A 21420-nucleotide genomic window follows, 5' to 3' on the forward strand; every position below is an offset into this window, starting at 1 on the left:
GCACATGGTTTTGTCCATCTAAGAAATATTTTGTCTGAAAGAGTGAACTAGAAGAAGGGCCTCAGTTCCTGCTGGAGCCTTCACAAAAATAGCCCTGTATATATATATATATATATATATATATATATATATATATATATATATATATATATATATATATATATATATACTGTATAGAGAAACCTTGGGGGAGCAAGCACTCATTACATTTGGTGATATAGTGGGTGCAAATCAGCCTGAAGTATTATAGAAAAACAGAATATCCAAAGGATATAGATGGCAGCACTCCTGGTAATACTTGTAAAAAAGAGTTTTTATTTCACATGTCACCTGACATGAAGTTTAGCATATATTGCTGGGGTACATCTGCAACTGATGGAAATAAGCAGGTACAATAAGACATGGGTCTCAATTAAATGAATGGAACATATTCACCATTATGGCAGTCAACGGAGCCCGTTTCGGCTTATCCAGCCTTCATCCTGGACTGACCCACACTAAATCAGTGTCCCAGACTCGTATATATAGCCAACAACAATTAGGTTAATTCACACCACACTGTGTAATTTACTCAGGCCAATTGCGCTGCTCCGTTACTATGCACATGCATATTACCACCCACCGGATCTCCAAATATGGAGTATCCGGTTTTCATCCAATCAGAGAGTGCAGAACGTACACACCTCCGTACGTGTCACGGAGTTCAGTCTGATAGATAGGGGCGTGCGTCCGATGCGTCCTAGCGTCATCGCGCATCCGCCCAGTCAGCTAGAAGCCGGGACAGCCTCCGTAGTTAGGAAGGTTACTCCTCCCATCCGGCCGTGTCCTCCTGACGTACTGTCAGTACAACTAAGCAACGTTGCCCTGGTAACCCGCTGCCACCAATGTACGCTGCAATAAGCATAGCCATCGGGGCCGGGTTGTGTCAGGTATATACTTGCTACAGGAAGACAACGGTTCAGGTACACAAAGAATCACTAATTATAGCCTGGTATCTCGTCGCAACAGTCAGTCAACACCAGCCAGTGTCGACCACCGTGCCGAGCCTCATCAGGAATGAGGACCGCGGTCTGTAACCCTTAGGGACCACCTCAAGATCCTCTAAAATGAGAGTCAGGTGTACATAAAGAAGGGTAGGGGTAATTTGGGAGGCATATGCATTACAATAGTTAAGGAGTCGCGCAATCTATGACCAAGAAAATAAACATACATATAAATAATTAAGTGCAAACCAAAAAAAGGGAAAAAATGGAGAATAATCAGCGGAATTTGCTGGATATATTTCAAAAAATTATATACATGAAAATATCTGTATGGAAGCAATATATCTCATCGCCATATCTCTTAGAAGAGAGACAAAACATGTATGACAACCAGCTTGTGCCACATCATTAATTACTGCTCACCACTTCGGTGATGTCTTTGACTCAGGGGCAATGATTTTAAACAAATAGACTGAGGCTCATCTATTATATGAGAGTAAGTAGAGGGACTATAAGAAGGATGACAATGGGAACTCTTCATTTAGGCCAAACGGTGATAGGGATGCAAGTTTCTTTATCCATTGGCATTCTCTTTGGAGAAGAATTTTATGTCTATCACCCCCCCTCCGCAACGGCGGTATATGATCTACCTGGATGTAGAAAAAATCACGTAGAGAGTGTCCTGCTTCATGGTAGTGACGGGTCACTGGTGGGGTGGCCTGGTCAATACTAGTTAAAGCTTTTTTAATTGAGGACCTATGCATAGAGATCCTCTCCTTGACCATTCTAATGGTCTTCCCGATGTAGATCTTCTTACACGGGCATATGATGGCGTAAATAACGAACTTGGATTCACAGTTCAACCGGTGAAATATTTTATATTGTACACCCGTATTTGGATGTGTAAAATGTACTCCCGTGATGACAAAGGGACAGTTCGCACATCCAGTACATTTGTATGATCCGGTTGGTCTTCTTAGCCATGTATTATTAGAGCTCACCGAAGGGCTAATGTCGGAATATGTGATTCGCTGTTTGAGATTAGGGCTGCGTCGGAAACTAAAGAGCGGTAACTGGGTACAGTCAGGTCCAATGACTGGGTCTGTACTTATGATGTGCCAGTATTTAGTGACTGCCGCTTTGATCAATTTAGATTTTGTAGAATAGGTTGTTGGGAACACAACTCTGTTGACATTTTTTGGATTTGACCCAGGGTGTAATAGAGTCTCTCTGTCAAGGTCCAAACACCTTTCTACAGCCGCCGACACTTCCATCTCATTGTACCCACGGTCTAAAAATTTTTTAGCCATCAGTTGCAGGTCTTTTTGAAGATCGTCTCTCTCGGATGTGATCCGGGTTACTCGAACAAGTTGGGAGAAGGGTAAACCCCTCTTGAGGGGTGCCGGGTGAAAAATGGGATTGTCCAATAGATGGATTAATGAGGATACCAGTAAATTCCTTACGCAGGATTTTCCAAAAATCCCTTTAATCTACATATTGCCAAAGATTCATAAAGACCCAGTGGCACCCCCAGGCAGACCTATTATCTCTGCTAGGGGGTCACTGGGTCAACCACTGTCGCAATATGTAGATTTTCATTTACAACCGGTGGTGGTTGAAACACCTTACTTTACTCGTGATACAACGGATTTTCTCCTTAAACTAAAAGGAGTGGGGAAACCCCCCAAAAACAGTCTCCTAGTTACAATGGACGTCGGCAGTCTGTACACTAACATCTCTAACGAGGAAGGTACAGCTGCCGTACGGACCATTTTAACTGAAAGCCCACACTATATGGGCCCCCCTATCGATTACCTGATTTTGCTTATGAATATCATTTTACGGAAAAATTATTTTATGTTTAACAACGCTTTTTATTTGCAGCTATCTGGGACAGCGATGGGGTCTAATATGGCCCCATCTTACGCTAATTTATTTATGTACAGCTACGAAAGGCAACATATCATGTCAAATCCCATTTTTTCCAAATTCATAATTTTTTATTGCAGGTATATTGACGATTTATTTTTGATTTGGTCGGGTAGCCACTCCCTTTTGCAACAATTTGTCGAATTTCTAAACAACATCCCAGGACGAATTCGCTTTACATACAACTGGCACCCCATGACAATGGACTTCCTCGATGTGACGGTGTCAGTACAAGAGGATAAATTTGTAACAAAAGTGTTTACAAAAAAGACGGACAAAAACACCCTATTAGATTTTTCAAGTTTTCACCCGGCACCCCTCAAGAGGGGTTTACCCTTCTCCCAACTTGTTCGAGTAACCCGGATCACATCCGAGAGAGACGATCTTCAAAAAGACCTGCAACTGATGGCTAAAAAATTTTTAGACCGTGGGTACAATGAGATGGAAGTGTCGGCGGCTGTAGAAAGGTGTTTGGACCTTGACAGAGAGACTCTATTACACCCTGGGTCAAATCCAAAAAATGTCAACAGAGTTGTGTTCCCAACAACCTATTCTACAAAATCTAAATTGATCAAAGCGGCAGTCACTAAATACTGGCACATCATAAGTACAGACCCAGTCATTGGACCTGACTGTACCCAGTTACCGCTCTTTAGTTTCCGACGCAGCCCTAATCTCAAACAGCGAATCACATATTCCGACATTAGCCCTTCGGTGAGCTCTAAAAATACATGGCTAAGAAGACCAACCGGATCATACAAATGTACTGGATGTGCGAACTGTCCCTTTGTCATCACGGGAGTACATTTTACACATCCAAATACGGGTGTACAATATAAAATATTTCACCGGTTGAACTGTGAATCCAAGTTCGTTATTTACGCCATCGTATGCCCGTGTAAGAAGATCTACATCGGGAAGACCATTAGAATGGTCAAGGAGAGGATCTCTATGCATAGGTCCTCAATTAAAAAAGCTTTAACTAGTATTGACCAGGCCACCCCACCAGTGGCCCGTCACTACCATGAAGCAGGACACTCTCTACGTGATTTTTTCTACATCCCGGTAGATCATATACCGCCGTTGCGGAGGGGGGGTGATAGACATAAAATTCTTCTCCAAAGAGAATGCCAATGGATAAAGAAACTTGCATCCCTATCACCGTTTGGCCTAAATGAAGAGTTCCCATTGTCATCCTTCTTATAGTCCCTCTACTTACTCTCATATAATAGATGAGCCTCAGTCTATTTGTTTAAAATCATTGCCCCTGAGTCAAAGACATCACCGAAGTGGTGAGCAGTAATTAATGATGTGGCACAAGCTGGTTGTCATACATGTTTTGTCTCTCTTCTAAGAGATATGGCGATGAGATATATTGCTTCCATACAGATATTTTCATGTATATAATTTTTTGAAATATATCCAGCAAATTCCGCTGATTATTCTCCATTTTTTCCCTTTTTTTGGTTTGCACTTAATTATTTATATGTATGTTTATTTTCTTGGTCATAGATTGCGCGACTCCTTAACTATTGTAATGCATATGCCTCCCAAATTACCCCTACCCTTCTTTATGTACACCTGACTCTCATTTTAGAGGATCTTGAGGTGGTCCCTAAGGGTTACAGACCGCGGTCCTCATTCCTGATGAGGCTCGGCACGGTGGTCGACACTGGCTGGTGTTGACTGACTGTTGCGACGAGATACCAGGCTATAATTAGTGATTCTTTGTGTACCTGAACCGTTGTCTTCCTGTAGCAAGTATATACCTGACACAACCCGGCCCCGATGGCTATGCTTATTGCAGCGTACATTGGTGGCAGCGGGTTACCAGGGCAACGTTGCTTAGTTGTACTGACAGTACGTCAGGAGGACACGGCCGGATGGGAGGAGTAACCTTCCTAACTACGGAGGCTGTCCCGGCTTCTAGCTGACTGGGCGGATGCGCGATGACGCTAGGACGCATCGGACGCACGCCCCTATCTATCAGACTGAACTCCGTGACACGTACGGAGGTGTGTACGTTCTGCACTCTCTGATTGGATGAAAACCGGATACTCCATATTTGGAGATCCGGTGGGTGGTAATATGCATGTGCATAGTAACGGAGCAGCGCAATTGGCCTGAGTAAATTACACAGTGTGGTGTGAATTAACCTAATTGTTGTTGGCTATATATACGAGTCTGGGACACTGATTTAGTGTGGGTCAGTCCAGGATGAAGGCTGGATAAGCCGAAACGGGCTCCGTTGACTGCCATAATGGTGAATATGTTCCATTCATTTAATTGAGACCCATGTCTTATTGTACCTGCTTATTTCCATCAGTTGCAGATGTACCCCAGCAATATATGCTAAACTTCATGTCAGGTGACATGTGAAATAAAAACTCTTTTTTACAAGTATTACCAGGAGTGCTGCCATCTATATCCTTTGGATATTCTGTTTTTCTATATATATATATATATATATGCACATGAGAAGCCTGTGTTTGTCCCTCTGTACCTTACTCTGTAGGAGCACTGACAGGCTCAGTGCTGCCTCTAATTAAAAACCCTCCCATGACGAGGCAGCTGCTGCTGCTGTCCTCTATGGGCCTGAGCAGCATATGATGAGCTCCACCAAGCAGAGCTCAGCAAAAGCTTATTAGCCTCTGACCTCTTGTGCAAAGTCTCATGAGACTTAGTCAACTTCCAGTAATGCACTGCACACTTGTGCAGTCAGTGTGGCTTGGCTTCTGATGCTCAACACCATTAATCATTGTCACATTGGCAGATTTTCATGCACAAAACCTTTAGCATAAAAAAACAACCACAGGGGGCCCCTAGATAGAGGGGGGCCCAGAGGTACTGACCCCCTGTGGCCTCCCTTTAACCGGCCCTGGAGGGGAGGGGGGCATGCTGCATTCTGCTACATGGCCTTCCTTAGGCTATAATAGAAATAGACTGTGCTGCACAGTCTATTTCGACATGTGATACCGACCGCATTAGTATCGCAAGCCCCCTTAACACTGCAATTTTGGCTAGCTTACCTTACAATTTTGACTATATAGTCAAAATCTTAGGAAATAAATCGCACCCTGTGTACACAGCTAAAGACTAAAGGTGCCCATACACGTTACAATTATTGTATACAATATTGTATACAATATCGCATCTCATTGCATCTCAGTTTTGCGATAAGATGAGATGAGATAAGATCTAGAAAAAAGTATGTGCAGCACATACTTTTTGTACTAGATCTCATCTCATCTGATCTCATCGCAAAACCGATATGCGATGAGATGCGATATTGTATACAATATTGTATACAATAATTGTAGCTTGTATGGGCACCTTAAGGCCTTTATTCAGATCTGATCGTACTACAAATTTGTTCTCAAAATTGGCAAAACCATGTGCACTGCAGGTGGGGCAGATGTAACATGTATAGAGTTAAATTTGGGGGAGTTATTTTGTTTCTGTGCAGGGTAAATACTGGCTGCATTTGTTTTACACTGCAATTTTGATTTCAGTTTCAACACACCTCACCCAAATTTAACTCTCTATGCACATGTTACATCTGCCCCACCTGCAGTGCACATGGTTTTGCCCATTTTGAGAATAAATTTGTACTGCGATCAGATCTGAATAAGGGCCTAAAACCATAAATCTAACAGAGTTGGATGTAAAACTCACCAAATATTTCCAGCCAATCCAGCAGGTTTCTGATTGTTCTAAATGACTAGCGTTCAGTGTATGTACATGAAAGATAATCTGCCATTGCTCAAAGGTGCCCAAAAGTGATTGTGATCTTTTTTATTCATCTTTTCACATGCTGAATCTGTTAGACCGTCGTTCTTTTTGTTACAGAATGCCTATTTCGAAAATTCCCAATCATGTTTTCTTATAGTCATAAGCAATACTGCTCAATTCATTTTTGGCCAACTTCTCATGTAAAGACAACAGACAATCACGGTTTGCTAGCAAGCATATCCTCGCAATTGCATGGTGACAATGGATGTAGTGCTAAAACTGCCATACACACCATTAACTGATTGATTGCTTAGCGCCCATTCCCTCACAGTCAGGATAATGTATGGATCTTGTCATGCTTGCTATCCTCGTGCCAGAATCAGAATGAAGCTTGAAATATACCACTCTTTCCTTTTTATGACAAGGGGAAAAAAATGTAAATTTGGTTTAATGTGAATTTTAATAAGTCAACTTAAAAGTGGGAGAATGGCATTAATTAGAAAAAATAATCCTCATGCCAAATATTTTGACAAGATACCATGTGTTTGACAATGGCAATCTGCATGTAAATTGCATCGTTTGATTTTGATGGAAGCATAAATACAGAAGAGACTGTACCGCCAGTCTAGGGTTGTTATAAGATCTGAGAACAGCAGGCCCAGTGGCTTCCATAGCACATTATAACCCACATTTACATCTCATTAGCTAGTCTGGTACCTAATGCATAGTTCAGGGATAAATGAAGCTAAAGTAAATCTGGCATAATAGAAAACTATGCGGCCAGTTTCAGAAACAGAATACAAAATTCTGCACCAGAGAAAAAGAATAAACTCACTTCTTAAATGTCAGCGAAATATTAACCCTTTGGGTGCCAAGTAAATTTGTCAAAATAGGTGTGAAAATAGCCAAGCAAACATTTTTATTCATCATGATAACCTGTAATGTTTACCTTATGCAGGAAATATAATCTGTTTTTTTTTGCCCAACATTTCTTATCTGAATTTATATAACAAATGTGAGCGACGCTGGCATTTTTAGCGGATATTTTGAACATCACTCACAGAGATGTTGGCACTCAAAGGGTTAATAAAAGCCACAAAATTGAGTCATTTCACCTGAGAAAGTGAAATGTTTTTTTTTTTTCATTACATCGTTTACATCTATTGTTTCTATCTATGACCAGTTGCATTTTTATCATGGGCCAATGGGTATAGGATACCCCCTCCCTATAAACGTATATATATATATATATATATATATATATCAAATCAAGGCAGCCATTGAGGGAAAGACCAAAGGAAAAGTGTTGGATTAGCCTGTGGCCAAAAACTTATTGGAAGCATGACATACCCTTGACTAAATTCAATATCAGATAATTGATCACGTACCCTTGAACCCGAGGGGCGGGGACAGATGGTGACAGCTACTCCAAATGGAAATGCAATGAATGGTCAGGCTCAAAACTTTGAGACCACGTGGCCTTAATGAAAAAATCACGTGGAGTGTGTTCTAACGCGCCAAATAGGAATGATAGAAGATATGGATCACACTTTCAGGCCTCTATATTTTGAATCTAAACATGGCCGGCAAATACCTACAAATATTTATATACCCATTTCCCACCAATAGACATATAGTCACTTTTCACATATAACTACTAGGTAGGCTATTATGCATACATTACACCATACTGTACCTGCATATCACATTGTACTTGTATATTCATGTTTTTCATGATTTTTCATGTTTATTTTAGTTAGTTTGTTCACTTTTGTTGCACACTATCCAACTAGTTATATATATTTATAGTATTGACGCTCCATACACGCCACAGCACTTCATACCCTAGTGAATGCGCTAATTTGCATTTTCCCCAGCAAGTCACTAATTTTCTGGAATTTCCAACCATAGCATCAATAATAGATAAAGTATTCAGAACAGAACTCAAAGTTCAGAAACCAATGGTCGATATACGATCCACATTTGCCTTTTAAAACAGCATACATTGGAGAAGCTGGACCCCTCTATCATAACACCAGTGAATATATCCGTATAAGTTCCATGAAAGACTTTAAGTATAAGATGATATACCGCACTGACTGTTGATAATTGCATACTGTCACAACATAGCTTATTACTGTATTTTATACAATTCACGTCAATATTGACAGCACTTGCACATTTGTTTATGTACGTACTAGGCAACAGGCAGCCGATGATGATGCCAGCGGGACGCCCGCCGGGTTACCTAGGTTACCTGCCGGAGCCAGACGGGGAGGCTGGACTAGAAGCGGAAGTCAGCTGACGTGGCATGGGAATGGGAACACCCATTCCTGTCTGTTTGTGCATCCATTAAACTTGTTTTTAAAACTTTTACATGCACCTGTTTTCAATATTCTTCTCCGGTCCTGGTTTTAGAGCAGCAGCAGCAGAAAAACTAATGTGTCAGGGTTGGGTTGATTAGGAGCACCTGTGCTCTCCTGGTATAAGGGTTTCCAGGGCAGGGAGTCATTGGTCTTGATGATGGAATAGCTGCACATGTGATAGACCAGGATGTGGGCTACGGTAGGGACCACTGGAGCTTTCAGAAGAGTTTGTATTATGCTGTGACACCTGTATGCTGCAATGCTGTAACCATTCTTGCTTATGCTGATTACCTGGTAAACTGTTCATCTGCTACAAAATAAAGACCAAGGCTTCATCTGATCCAGTGCACATGAGTCCTTATCCATTATCGATTTCCCAATACAGAAGTGCAGAGCAGCATGTGTGTTATATGCATACCTACCAACATGACCCTCTCCAGGAGGGACACAGTGCTCTATTCCTGGACTTCCCTCTAAATTTAGGATTACCATCAACTGTGTTGAAGCATCTTTTATTATCAGTTAACCTGTTTAAAAAAAAAAGGTGACGGTAATCAAGAATTAGGCTCGAAGTGCAGAAACAGAGCATTATGTCCCTCCTGGAATGGGTCATGTTGGGATGGATGTATATGTCATACCTTCAAACTTTGAGGCAGGCACTGGCAGGCACGGCGTAAATCTGGGGGCGTGGCCTAGCTAACGGGCCTATTCTCGCGACACTCCCGCGAGGCCACACCCCATTTTTGCCACTAGGCACACAGCATCTATTCACGGGCAACAGGGGGGACTCCCAACTGCCCCACCCCCTGCCTTGGGACACTGCCGACCCCGGGCAGGCTGCAGGAACGTCCCCAAATACCGGGATGTTCCTGCAGTAACCGGGACAGTTGGGAGGTATGTATGCTATTTCAGGAGTGATTACAACTCAGATCTTGTTGCTTCTCTTGTATAATTGTGTGTATTATTATATATTTAGATTAGCAAAATAATTTGGTATGTAATGGAAATGCAGGGGGTTGTTGTGAGTTTATAGTGACTGAAATAGAAAAGAAAGTAGAACAAACAGGTTTAGGCATTATTGTTAGTTTCTGTACACTTATTTTAGTACTATGCAATGGTGACATATGTACAGTATGCTGTGCTTACTTCCTTTCTGTGAAACACAAAGCGAGCCTAAACACTCATGGCAACCTGTTCCTGCCTTCCTGTACAGGCTCTGAAATCAGCCCTTTGTTTCCTGTCCACATGTCATACTAGGAAAAGAATGAAAAGGAACTTCCTGATCACAGCCTCCATGTCCACCCAGCTCCTGACAGCAGCAGAGGAGTGATGTATATGGCACGTACAGAGGAGAGGGCTGCTCAGACTACATTTCCTCACAGGACACAGTTAAGATAGGACCATCGTGCTTAGGCTGTGCAGAGGTGCTAAGTTCTGATAAGAAGCACATCTTCCCCAGTGCCTGTGCCATATAATATCTGATTTATTAAACTTGTAATGCCTTAAGTATTGTTTTAGGCAAGTTTAACATGTCTTGCATTAAATCACTCTTGTATTCAGCAAGCCCTCTAACACATTAGTATGTTTATCATCCTTTATTTACTGTATAAGTACTACAGCCAAATACTTTAGCACGGCGGCATAGTGGTTATCATTGCTGCCATGCAATGCTAGGGTATAATTAGCATTCCAATTAAGTTAATAAAAATCACATGCAGGGACAATCATCCTATCTCTACTTTGGGAGCCGGATCTGTTCAGTACATGCACGTTCTGCTGACCATTGCAGGGGAGGGTTCCCGCCGAGCCCCCTCCTGGTGGTTTCTGCAATCTGCAGCCCATACACTACAGTGGCACAATGCCATCTGAAGTTTGCGTTAAGCTGCCAGGCCAAAACTCCAGATGGTTAGCATTCCGGAGAGCTTGGTATATCTGCCGGCTTTTCACACACCATAGAAACTTATGGGGCTGGGGCTGCTGTCATAAATACATGTACTGCAGAAGATATCAATGGTACCTGCTGTATAAAGTACATAAATATAAACATACATAAGGATCCTTAATAGTTGCGGGTATCCCCAAAACAACTAAAAGCACTATGCCACATAAATAGGCCCCAAAATTTGATAAATCCCATGACAACACCATTTCTAATTACCAATTTAATAATCATGCATTGCTGCAGCACAATCTTACTCATTTTCCAAATTAGTTTTAATGCTTAGGGTGGCCACATATTCACACTGCTCTAGCCTATTCTCACATCTCTACCGAAGCTGCAGAGATCATCAGCAAAATGAGCCCCGCGCACAATGCCCTTTTTTACATAACATCTCCAAATTTAACCAAATCTTCTTGAAAATCACTTTTCAGTTATGCATTGTTGTAAACTTCCACTTTTATTGTCTGAAAAGGAGGTATGTGGGCGCCAGTCTGCAGGGCTATAGTTACTAGTATGCGTCTGTGTGGCTGGGAGCGGGACATATCTCCCCCTAGCCCCCCCCCCTCCGCCCAAGTAAAGATAAACACCCCCCTTACCGCTCTGCATGGCGCCACATTCAGGGTCCCATAGCACAGATCTTTTCCTGCAGTTCTAATGAAAAATAACTATCACAAAATGGCTGCCCCATACAGGGCCTCCTCTAGCATCCTTAAAAACTGTCTGCTATTAGGGGGCAGCCATTTTGTGATGGTCATTTTTCATTAGAACTGTAGGAGGAGATGGATCCGGGAGAAGATCTGCGCTGCGGGACCCTGAATGCGGCGGGGGCGGCGGTATGCGGAGGGGTAAGGGAGGTGTTTAACTTAACTTGGGAAGGTGGGTGGGAGGGTTAGGGGGAGGGGGCGGCAGTGCCGATATCGGCGGGGGGACACAAATGTTTTAGTTACGCCACTGCCTAGCTGCATCCTAAATTCCCAAAAGACACTAGAGCCAAGACACATACTCGCTTGTTTTCTAGACTGTGGAGGGATACCTGATACAAAATGGGAACAAAATATAACTTCATGCATATACCATTTTGATCATAGCTCCCAACATTTTAGTTGGGGAAATCGGAACTCTGGAGCGATGGAGCTGAATAAGCCCTCAGAAATGTAATGCCACAGCCACAAACCACGCCCCCATTTCCCGTCAGTATGGGGCATAGTCAGCGCTCTGTGAGCTGCTGGCCTGCCCTCAAAACTCTCTGAATAGACGCAATGCGCATAGCATCTATTAAACGCTGGACTGCTGAGTACTGCAGTGACAGACAGGGGGACTCCGAACTGATGCCCCCACCACCCCCACCATGGAACACTGCTGCCTGTGGGTGGGAAAGCGAGACAGTCACAAAAAAAAATATTGCTGTCCCGGGAAAATCAGGACAGTTGGGTGGTATGCCTGGGTTGGAATAGAACTTAAAGATCCATCAAAGGACACCGCAGTCCTGACCACCAAATAAAGTAAACCTTCCTCGCCTTCCATTTTTCCGATGTCGGTGCTTCTTTCTTTCCATGTTGCTGTTGTAGGAGCTAGGCCTCTCTTTTACCCAATTCAACTGCTTACTGCTATAATCATATGCAATGAAGATATGCATGGCCAACATTTAAACAGGCTGCAGATCAATTAGTGGTCTTAAGTTTATCTGATTTTTATCAAAGAAGACAGAACTGTGGGTCGATTGTCAGAGCCTGTGTCAAGTTGACCTTTTCACAGACGTCTACATTGCCAGTCCCCTGGGTTACTTGTTGTCCCCTGTCAGCCTCTGAATGGCAGAAGTCTGTTCTGTTCAAGCACAAAGTATACACAGATGTCTATATTACATTCTCATAGGTGTGACAGCAACTGCATGTTGTATCTATAAACTGTCCTTTAGCGGTGACATTTCCTCAATGATGATAAGCTAATTTATGCAACTAAATCTCCTTTGTGCAGAAATGAAAGCTAATTGAGTCATTACAAAGTAATTCAGGAAGGAATGCCTTGTATAAACGGGCTTACTTTAGAAATCCTCCTCAAGTGTGTTTCTTGAATCCTAAATGGTTCTTAGTAGCTGAGCTACCACATAACATCCAACCCAAACAGACAACTTTTAAAGAGGTGAATACATTTAAACTCAGACAAATTAACTCTATATTGTAATTACTTGAAATATCGCTTGAGGGAGCCTGGCTTACGGCTGTCTTGGGTGGTTTCGGAATCTCAGCTACAGTCACAGGATTGTTGGTTTCTTCTGAAAAACAAATTGTTTAAGTCTGTAAGTAACCAAAAGTGTGTGATAATCTCATTGTCGAACATATGAATAGCAAGTCAATAAAATGTAAAACAAACACAAAAATAAGAGCTTTGGGTTGTTTTGTTGTTGCTGTAGTACAATACGTTGCTTCCTCTGCAGGGATCGATACAAAGGAAGGGAAGTGGACTACACAACAGGTATATGTATAAACAGCTGCAACACAAACATTTTCACAGCAGCCTGCCAATATGACTTAAGCAGTTACTCTCGTGGTGACAGATTGGTTGGCTTCCCTTGTCCCATCAATCTTTGGCCTTCTCATGAAATTGTCAGTAAGATTGACAACTTTTAAAAATGGAGACCACTAACTAATTTCATGTGGTTTCAAGGAGGTAGGATTTCTGGTCACTAAGAATCAAGACGCTTTGGATAATCATGAGTGCATTTAAATGCTTTATAACATTTGAGACACAAGGAGGAACAAAAGATTTGAATGGCCCTCAGCTCATCGTTTGTTATTGTCTTCGTTGTGGCCTAATGCATCCTGTACTGCAGGAGTGTCTATTATTATGAAAGAATAATCTTTTATTATAAGCCATCATAATAAATTGTTAGCATCGGACAATGAGATAAAACTAACAAGATACAGTATATATATTTATAGAGTAAAAGCATATATTCATATATATGTAATTATAGTGTGCAGTTAGCATAATTAAATGGATAAGACAGCTGGCAGTACAGATGGTGTAATGGTTAGTGTTAATGCCTCACAGCACTAAGGTCGTAGGTTTAAGTCCCACCATGGCACTATCTGTGTGGAGTTTGTATATTCTCCCCATGCTTGCATGGGCTTGCTATGGGTACTATGGTTTCCTCCCACACGCCAAAATATTCTTCTAGGTTAATTGGCTCCCATCAAAAATTAACCTTAGTACGTAAGTGTGTGTGTTTGTTTGTGTGTGTGTGTGTGTGTGTGTACAAGATTTAGGGCAGACTTGGATCTTATATGCTGTCAAATTCTAAATGGGAGAGGGTCCTACTTATATGTCTTACAATCTCAAGGGGTTTTGGATGAACAATGTGGAGAGGATGCCTGAGACGGTAAGTTAGAATGATGGGTGGTAATTTTTAATGAATAAAATATGTTTTAAGGATATGCTTGATGGCTGTATAAAAGTCTAGAGCAAAGTGGGAGGGTGTTCTAGTGGTCAGGAGCAACGCAGGATAAATATGAAAATGGTAAGTGATTATGAGGTTGGAGGCAACAATCATTAGCAGGGCAAGGAGGGCAGAGGGATTGTGTGAAAAAATGGTTTGGAGATGTAGGGAGGAGAAATAATGTTAAGAACTTTGTAGATGAGACACAGAGAGCACTTTGAACTCAAGTCTGAGTGGCACACATGTAATATGTTGGTAGCATAATTGCTACATGTTAGTTAATGCAATGGGCCATAATCAACAAAGTATGCAAAAAATATTATCAAATGCCTACTGGCGCTAGAAGAGGATGCAATGAACCAATAATCTTTATTTTTAATTATAATTTTAGATGGTGTCTTGCCTTGAATAACATAAGTGCATCACTTAATCATACATTTAATCAGAAGAAGCTCACAAATGTTTCTTTGAAAGACTCTTATTTGCAAACCGCAGAACTGCAGGCTCACAAAGCTGCTAGGGTGAATAAGCAGAGGCACGTATTGATCCACCAGTGCATCTCAAGTTGCATGCTCTCTTCCAGATATTTGGAGACACCTCTGTAAAATCAAATGGTTAATACCCCACAAGAATACATGGTGAAAATAGTAAAAAGTCTTTAAAAAATTACAACCTTCTCTACAAACGTTAGTATACACAGGCTTATTCAATTAAACATCTCAGGGTTTTCTCCAGGAAATATATTTTGAGTCACTAAATCTGTACTTGTTACACAAGGCACTCCTGAGTTCTTCTTCTGGGTGCTTGAAGATTTCTTTTAGTATTAGTCGAAGTTTGCCAGAACTGAACCTTAGATGCAGAAGTCTAACTGAAACTCATACCGCCCAACATTTATTCATGAAAAGTCACCCAAAGCCCACTCAACCTGCCTCAAAATCACGTAGCATAAAATGTGCACTTTAAGGGAGGTATTCAATATGGGATTCCGACTGTCGGAATGTTTCATTTGCTCCAACAGTAACTCAACAGTTGGAATTTAATTATCTGGCTATCGAGTGTCGGAAAGTCCATGGATTGGTGAAAACAGCCGCGGATTGTCAAAAAATGGCTGGGATTTCAACAATCTGGGATTTCCGACAAAACAGATCAGACTATAAAAAAGGTCGGATCTGACACCCTTCGATGCTGTTGTTAACAGCAGCACTGAATAGGTGAGTGCCTATATTTCCTCTGTCGGGAAATATCAGCACATACAGATGGGGCAGGTCTCATCACTGCAGGGGATGGCGATGCCAGCCGCCATCCCCCGCCACCCGCCATCTGTACAGCGAAAGGGGACGCGCACGAGGTGCGCGTGCGTCCCCTTCCGACGGCGCTTCCCCGGGTCACGAATCGTAATAGGGAGAAACAAGAAAAACAAAGCAAAAGAAAGCGCTTGGATTTGAGGAGTAAATTAGAGCCAGTCTCAGTAGTTTAAAAACGAAAATAATACAAATAATTAAGACATTTAAAGATACAGTAACAAATTTTGTAGCAATATTACTATAATTTAATAATCAATTTCATAGGTACCGGCCGATACCAGACACAAACAAATAACAATAACAATAAAAAATCAGGATTAGCCTGAAAAATAATTAGATATGCTAAAATATCTCATGTGCTGAAGAGGGGAAAAAAAAACTTAAAAAAAAAGCAAGATAAATCCACTTTTGCCAGCCTCAATCTAGTGGAGATTAGTTGTGAACCCTGCCTGTCTGACCAATCAAAGTGATTCATTTTCTGGCTGAACACACTTAACAAATGACGAGCTGCAATGTGGCTGTGAGAGTAGGCTCTCTGCACAAGCTACATCTGCCCCACCTGCAGTGAACATGGTTTTGTCTATCTAAGAAGGATTTTGGCAGAAAGAGTGAACTAGAATAAGGCCCTGAGAGATTTCCCCCAACCACAGTCCAAGCCATTACAATGCGGAACTGATAAAGAGAATCCCAGGATGCAGATACAGAAATCCTACAATACACTTTTGTTAAGGAGTCCCTGATCTCTCTCCTCGATTGTTCTGCCAGTTATGCACAAAGGCTCAAAAGACTTACAGCAGGGATGGGAAACCTTCGGCCCTCCAGCTGTCATTGAACTGCACATCCCAGCATGCCCTGCATTAGTTTTAGCATGGCCAAATAGTAAAAATGCAGCAGGGCATGCTGGGATGTGTACTTCAACAACAGCTGGAGGGCCGAAGGTCCCCCATCCCTGACTTACAGGAACATAGTAATTGGGAAAAAGTTTGTGTTGTGTGCTGACAATAGAGCTTATAGTGCTCTTGTTTCATTATTGCATTACATACCAACTTGCATTATACATTTGCACGTCGCAGAAGGAGAAGAGCTAAGATGACACAGTTCAGTTCAGCCAGCTGTGTGATGTGTGAGCTAGGGCTGGCAATATTTAAGATCAAATTCCGTCCACAAAACATTGAGCCTCATTCAGACCTGATTGGAGGACAAATTTGTTCTCAAAATGGGCAAAACCATGCTGCACTGCAGGTGGGGCAGATGTAACGTGCAGAGAGAGTCATGCTACCCATACACTTATGCGATCGGATTCGATGCGAAGTGCAATGTCCATCGATCTTATGGTGCAAAACTTGCCCCCTTTTTAGCACCTGATGTCACATGTCATCTTGCGATGGCACATCGGGTGCTGGAAGAGGGCGGACAGATGGTGGTGGAGTCGTGTAGTGCTAGAAGTAGCGGTAGCGGGCGGCGGCGGTCAGCACGACGGAAGAATTTTAAAGAAATGTAAAACACTGGGCGGCCCTCAGAGGGCTACCCAGTGTTTTAAACAATTCTGCCGCCACCACTGCCCCCCACCACCCACTAGCGCTCCTTCACAGCGCTAAACTACCCAGACGGACACCGCCAGCGGTCCCTCTGGCTCCCTCTCCCCAAACGCCAAAAGCATTCCCTCTGCCCCCCACCCATGGATTACATTCGAGCGATCGCATGTGGCTAACACATCCCTCGCATGTGGCCATTAGCAGGAGAAATCATTCCATGGTCGCCGCCCATCAAATGATTTCTCCTCGCTTCGGAAATAAAAGTCAGTCTACATTGACTTTTATTTCCTCCGCAGCTCGCCAAAAAAGGGGCGGGCACTGACGTTGTGTGATGTCAGCTGCCCGCCCCAAGCAGGCAGTGGCCGCCTTTTTTTTTCAGGGGAACGCTGAGCATTTTCATGTGGACGCCCATAAAACTCTGGGCGTTCCCCTGCTCTGGGCCGGTATCCGTCATGTCCAACCCCCTCCCTCCCCTACCCGTGCGTACGGCTCGGCGAGTGTGATATACGCCCAAGGCATTCGCACAGCGGTCTGCATATAAGCGCATGTGCAGTCCCCCCACCATCGGAACGGGGCCTAATTCGGCCCTGTTTGATCACTGTTGAATCACCCCCTAAGTACAATGCGTGTCACTATGCTCAAGTTATTTAGCATTTGATTTTTCTAGATGCATACCAGCATCATTAACGCCACCAGTATGTACCTGATAAGTGGCAGGATGTATCACATAACCGATACAATGCTTAGTACATCCAGCCCTAAATGAGTTAAGATGCCAGTATAAAGAGGTAGCACACCAGTAATACCCATAACTCACCTGTACACTGTGGATTGTTGCTTTTTTTTAACCAGTCAGTTCATTGTTTCTAATGACAGCCCATAGTCTGTCCAGTTGGCTATGTGTTCTATGTGTGTTTGGAATAATAAGCAAAATTGTTGACGAGATTCACATTGCAGCTGAGAGGCATGTAAATACAAGCTGCTTATTTGTAAGAATCTTCCAGATTTACCGTATGATCTCCATGGAAACGATCTAATGAAAAACCCCACAACCATCTGTGCAGTTTGATGGATTGTTTTAAATGGCAGAACTGGTTTACTTTAATGTTAAAAAAAGAACAATATAAACTACATAAATACAGTCCATAGATGTATGGTTACATGTATGCACACCCACATTCATAGTTTCATACATGCACACATATAGGTATATGAAGTCACAAACCATCATTATTACTGTCATTGGATGTCTCTGTCGGAAGACTTAATAAAGCTTTGTCTTTTTAATTGAATAAAATGTGATTGAGAGAAATGTCACAGGATGAAATAAATAGGCCTCAGCTTCCAGCATTTTGTACATATTTATTTATAAAATGAGAAACACTGTAGTTTTGTAACGTAACACTGGACAATTTACATACTTGAATTATAAAATTAAGTTGAATGACAATGCACTATGGGCCTTATTTTGGTTCATTCTTTCTGACAAAATCCTTCTTAGATGGGCAAAACCATGTGCACTGCAGGTGGGGCAGGTGTTACTTGTGCAGAGAGAATTAGATTTGGGTGGGGTTTTACTTCAAAGTGAGATCTATATTGCAGTGTAAAAATAAAGCAGTCAGTATTTACCCTGCACTGAAACAAAATTACTCACCCAAATCTAATTCTCTCTGCACATGTTACATCTGCCCCCCCTGCAGTGCACATAGGCCCTTATTCTGATCGGTGCGGAAATTCCCGCATGCGGACGGACCGCCGATGTTGATCGTCTGCGCATGTGCAGAGGTCACTCTGCGCATGTGCAGGCGATTTCGCCGCACGGATTCTTTATACGCCGCACAGGGGGCGTAGAGGGGCGTGAGGGGCTACTTAGCCTCATTACCCTATGCATACGCCCCGCGTTTCATGGGCGTTCCCATGCAAACGCGGGGCGTATGCATGGTAATGAGGCCGTGACGCGTGGGTACGGGGCGGGCATCTGACATCGCCGGATGTCAGCTGCCCGCCCCCATACATGATTTCACACGGACAAGTGTCCGTGTGGTCTTGTGTTGCGGGACCTGGTGGAGCGTGCGGCCCTGCATTCGATGTTCGGCGACCATCGAATGCAGGGGCTGCTCCCAAGACGGAGGAGGCGTATCCCCGTCCAATTTCATGCGGATCGCCACATATCCGCATACGGACGGCAGGTGGCGATCCGTATGGAAGGCGGGGATTCGCCTGCACGGTTGCGGCCGCATATTCTGATCGGGCCGCACCGATCAGAATAAGGGCCATGGTTTTGTCCATCTAAGAAGGATTTTGTCAGAAAGAATGAACCAAAATAAGGCCCTATGATCGATCAATTTTTTATGTTTTAATTAATGTAACCTTACATAAGCTTTGATCATAGGAAACTGATCATTGCGTCTTCTCAATACTGAAAAGAGACATTGGGGGTATTCAATATCTGCTGATATTTCCAGCAGTGGAAATATCAGCAGTTCAGTATTCAATACTGGCAAGGACTCAACATTCCGGACGGGACTTGTCTGCTGCAGGCCGGCTTCCTAATATTGTCAAGTCTGTATTGTCTGAAACAGCCATGGATTGCTGAATCCATGGCCATATTTCGAGAAAACTGAAATTTTCACCAATACATGGACTTCCCAACAGTAGGCAATCAGAGCATTGAAACAGACTGTCGAGATCATATTGAAAACCAGCGAAAATGGGCCGGGACTGACTTTCGGGAAGTTCCGACAGTCGGTATCCTGGACTGAATATCCCCCATTGCCTTAAATAAGCACATCTATAAACATTGCCACATAGCAATGGCAATCAGGATGGCAGTCTGATAAACTATATGACCTCAAAATGTTTTCATTAACCCCTTGAGTGGTGGGTTGGGGCAGGACAAACCTACCAGGGCAGGTTTGTCCTGCCCCAGAAAAACCCACCACAGATCATAGGAAGCCGCTGCCCCCCCTCACCTTTGCTCCGGCGTTAGTATGCCGGAGCTCCCCTGCCGCCACTGCCCCAGCCGCCTGTCAGTCATCACACAGGCGGCAGGCTTGGGAATGTTTCACGGCGGCTCGGGAGGACTCGGGTGCCTGAACTCTCCTGAGTCCCCCCGACCCGCCCCAAACATCTCTGAGCCTGCCGCCTATGTCACTACAGTATGTGAATGGCGGCTGGTGGCGGGGGAGCTCCGGTGTACGATCGCCGGGTACGCCGGAGTGGAGGGATTGTGAGGGACCAACAGGAGGGGTGGGGGGGACCCTAAAGGTAGTACGCCATTGGTGCTCCGATGGAGGCACCACTGGCGCGCACCTACTACATAGTGGTATGCCCGGAAATTTTCCGGGACAGCCCGCTGCGGCAGCACAGCTGAGCCCGGAAAATTTCTGGACATACCACTCAAGTTGTTAATTAAGAACTAGATCAGAGGACCAAAAGGTACTATATGGAAATAAAGGTGGAATATGTATGTAGTGGAAGGCTGGTGAAGGAAGGAAGGATTGATTTGTTAGTTAATTTAATTGTTTGATTGACTAAGAACATTTTTAAAGGAGGAGTATGGGCAGCAGGTCATGTTCTCTTTAACCCGTGTTGGGACTCCTTGGCTATTAACATTGCTCTTCTAACCTTGCCAGGAATCCTAGGCTATTAAAATTTCTATTTATCCATTGTCAAGAATCATAGCCTATTGTATTAACATTGTATTCTTTGCTGGTTCAAATGTGTTGCAAATTAGTAATCTATTAGAGCAATATCCAATTAAAATATTTGTTTATGTAAAAAAAAGATAATTCCCAGTGCCCCCCAGTCTCACACACTTATGTAGTCCAACCGACCCGCCCCAAACATCTCTGAGCCTGCCCCCCCCAAACATCTCTGGCCCTCTCCACTTCTCCCTCTACACCACCTCTCTGGGCACCCTCATCAGCTCCTATGGTTTTCATTACCACCTTTATGCTGATGATACCCTAATCTATCTCTCCTCCCCGACTTATCCCCATCACTCCTGTCCAAGGTCTCCGAATGCCTCACGGCCATCTCAGCCTGGATGACCCAACGCTTCCTGAAACTAAACATGGCTAAAACTGAACTTCTAATCTTCCATTCCCCGAACATCCCCTCTTCTCCCACTATCTCCATCAGCATTGGTGAAACCGAGATCACGTCCACCGACCAAACGCGATGCCTCGGTG

General features: G+C 43.2%; 1 protein-coding gene across 1 annotated transcript in view; it reads right to left on the reverse strand.

The window, feature by feature from the left end:
* Window positions 1–21420, reverse strand: part of SKAP2 (src kinase associated phosphoprotein 2) — a 257554-nt gene that overhangs the window by 48737 nt on the left and 187397 nt on the right. Inside the window, exon 10 of the mRNA XM_083188933.1 lies at window positions 13138–13224. Coding sequence (XP_083045059.1) covers window positions 13138–13224 — 87 coding nt within the window. The remainder of the gene's footprint in view (window positions 1–13137; window positions 13225–21420) is intronic.

This window comes from Crinia signifera, chromosome 5, assembly GCF_055691185.1.
Source record: "Crinia signifera chromosome 5, ASM5569118v1, whole genome shotgun sequence".
Lineage (NCBI taxonomy): Eukaryota > Metazoa > Chordata > Amphibia > Anura > Myobatrachidae > Crinia > Crinia signifera.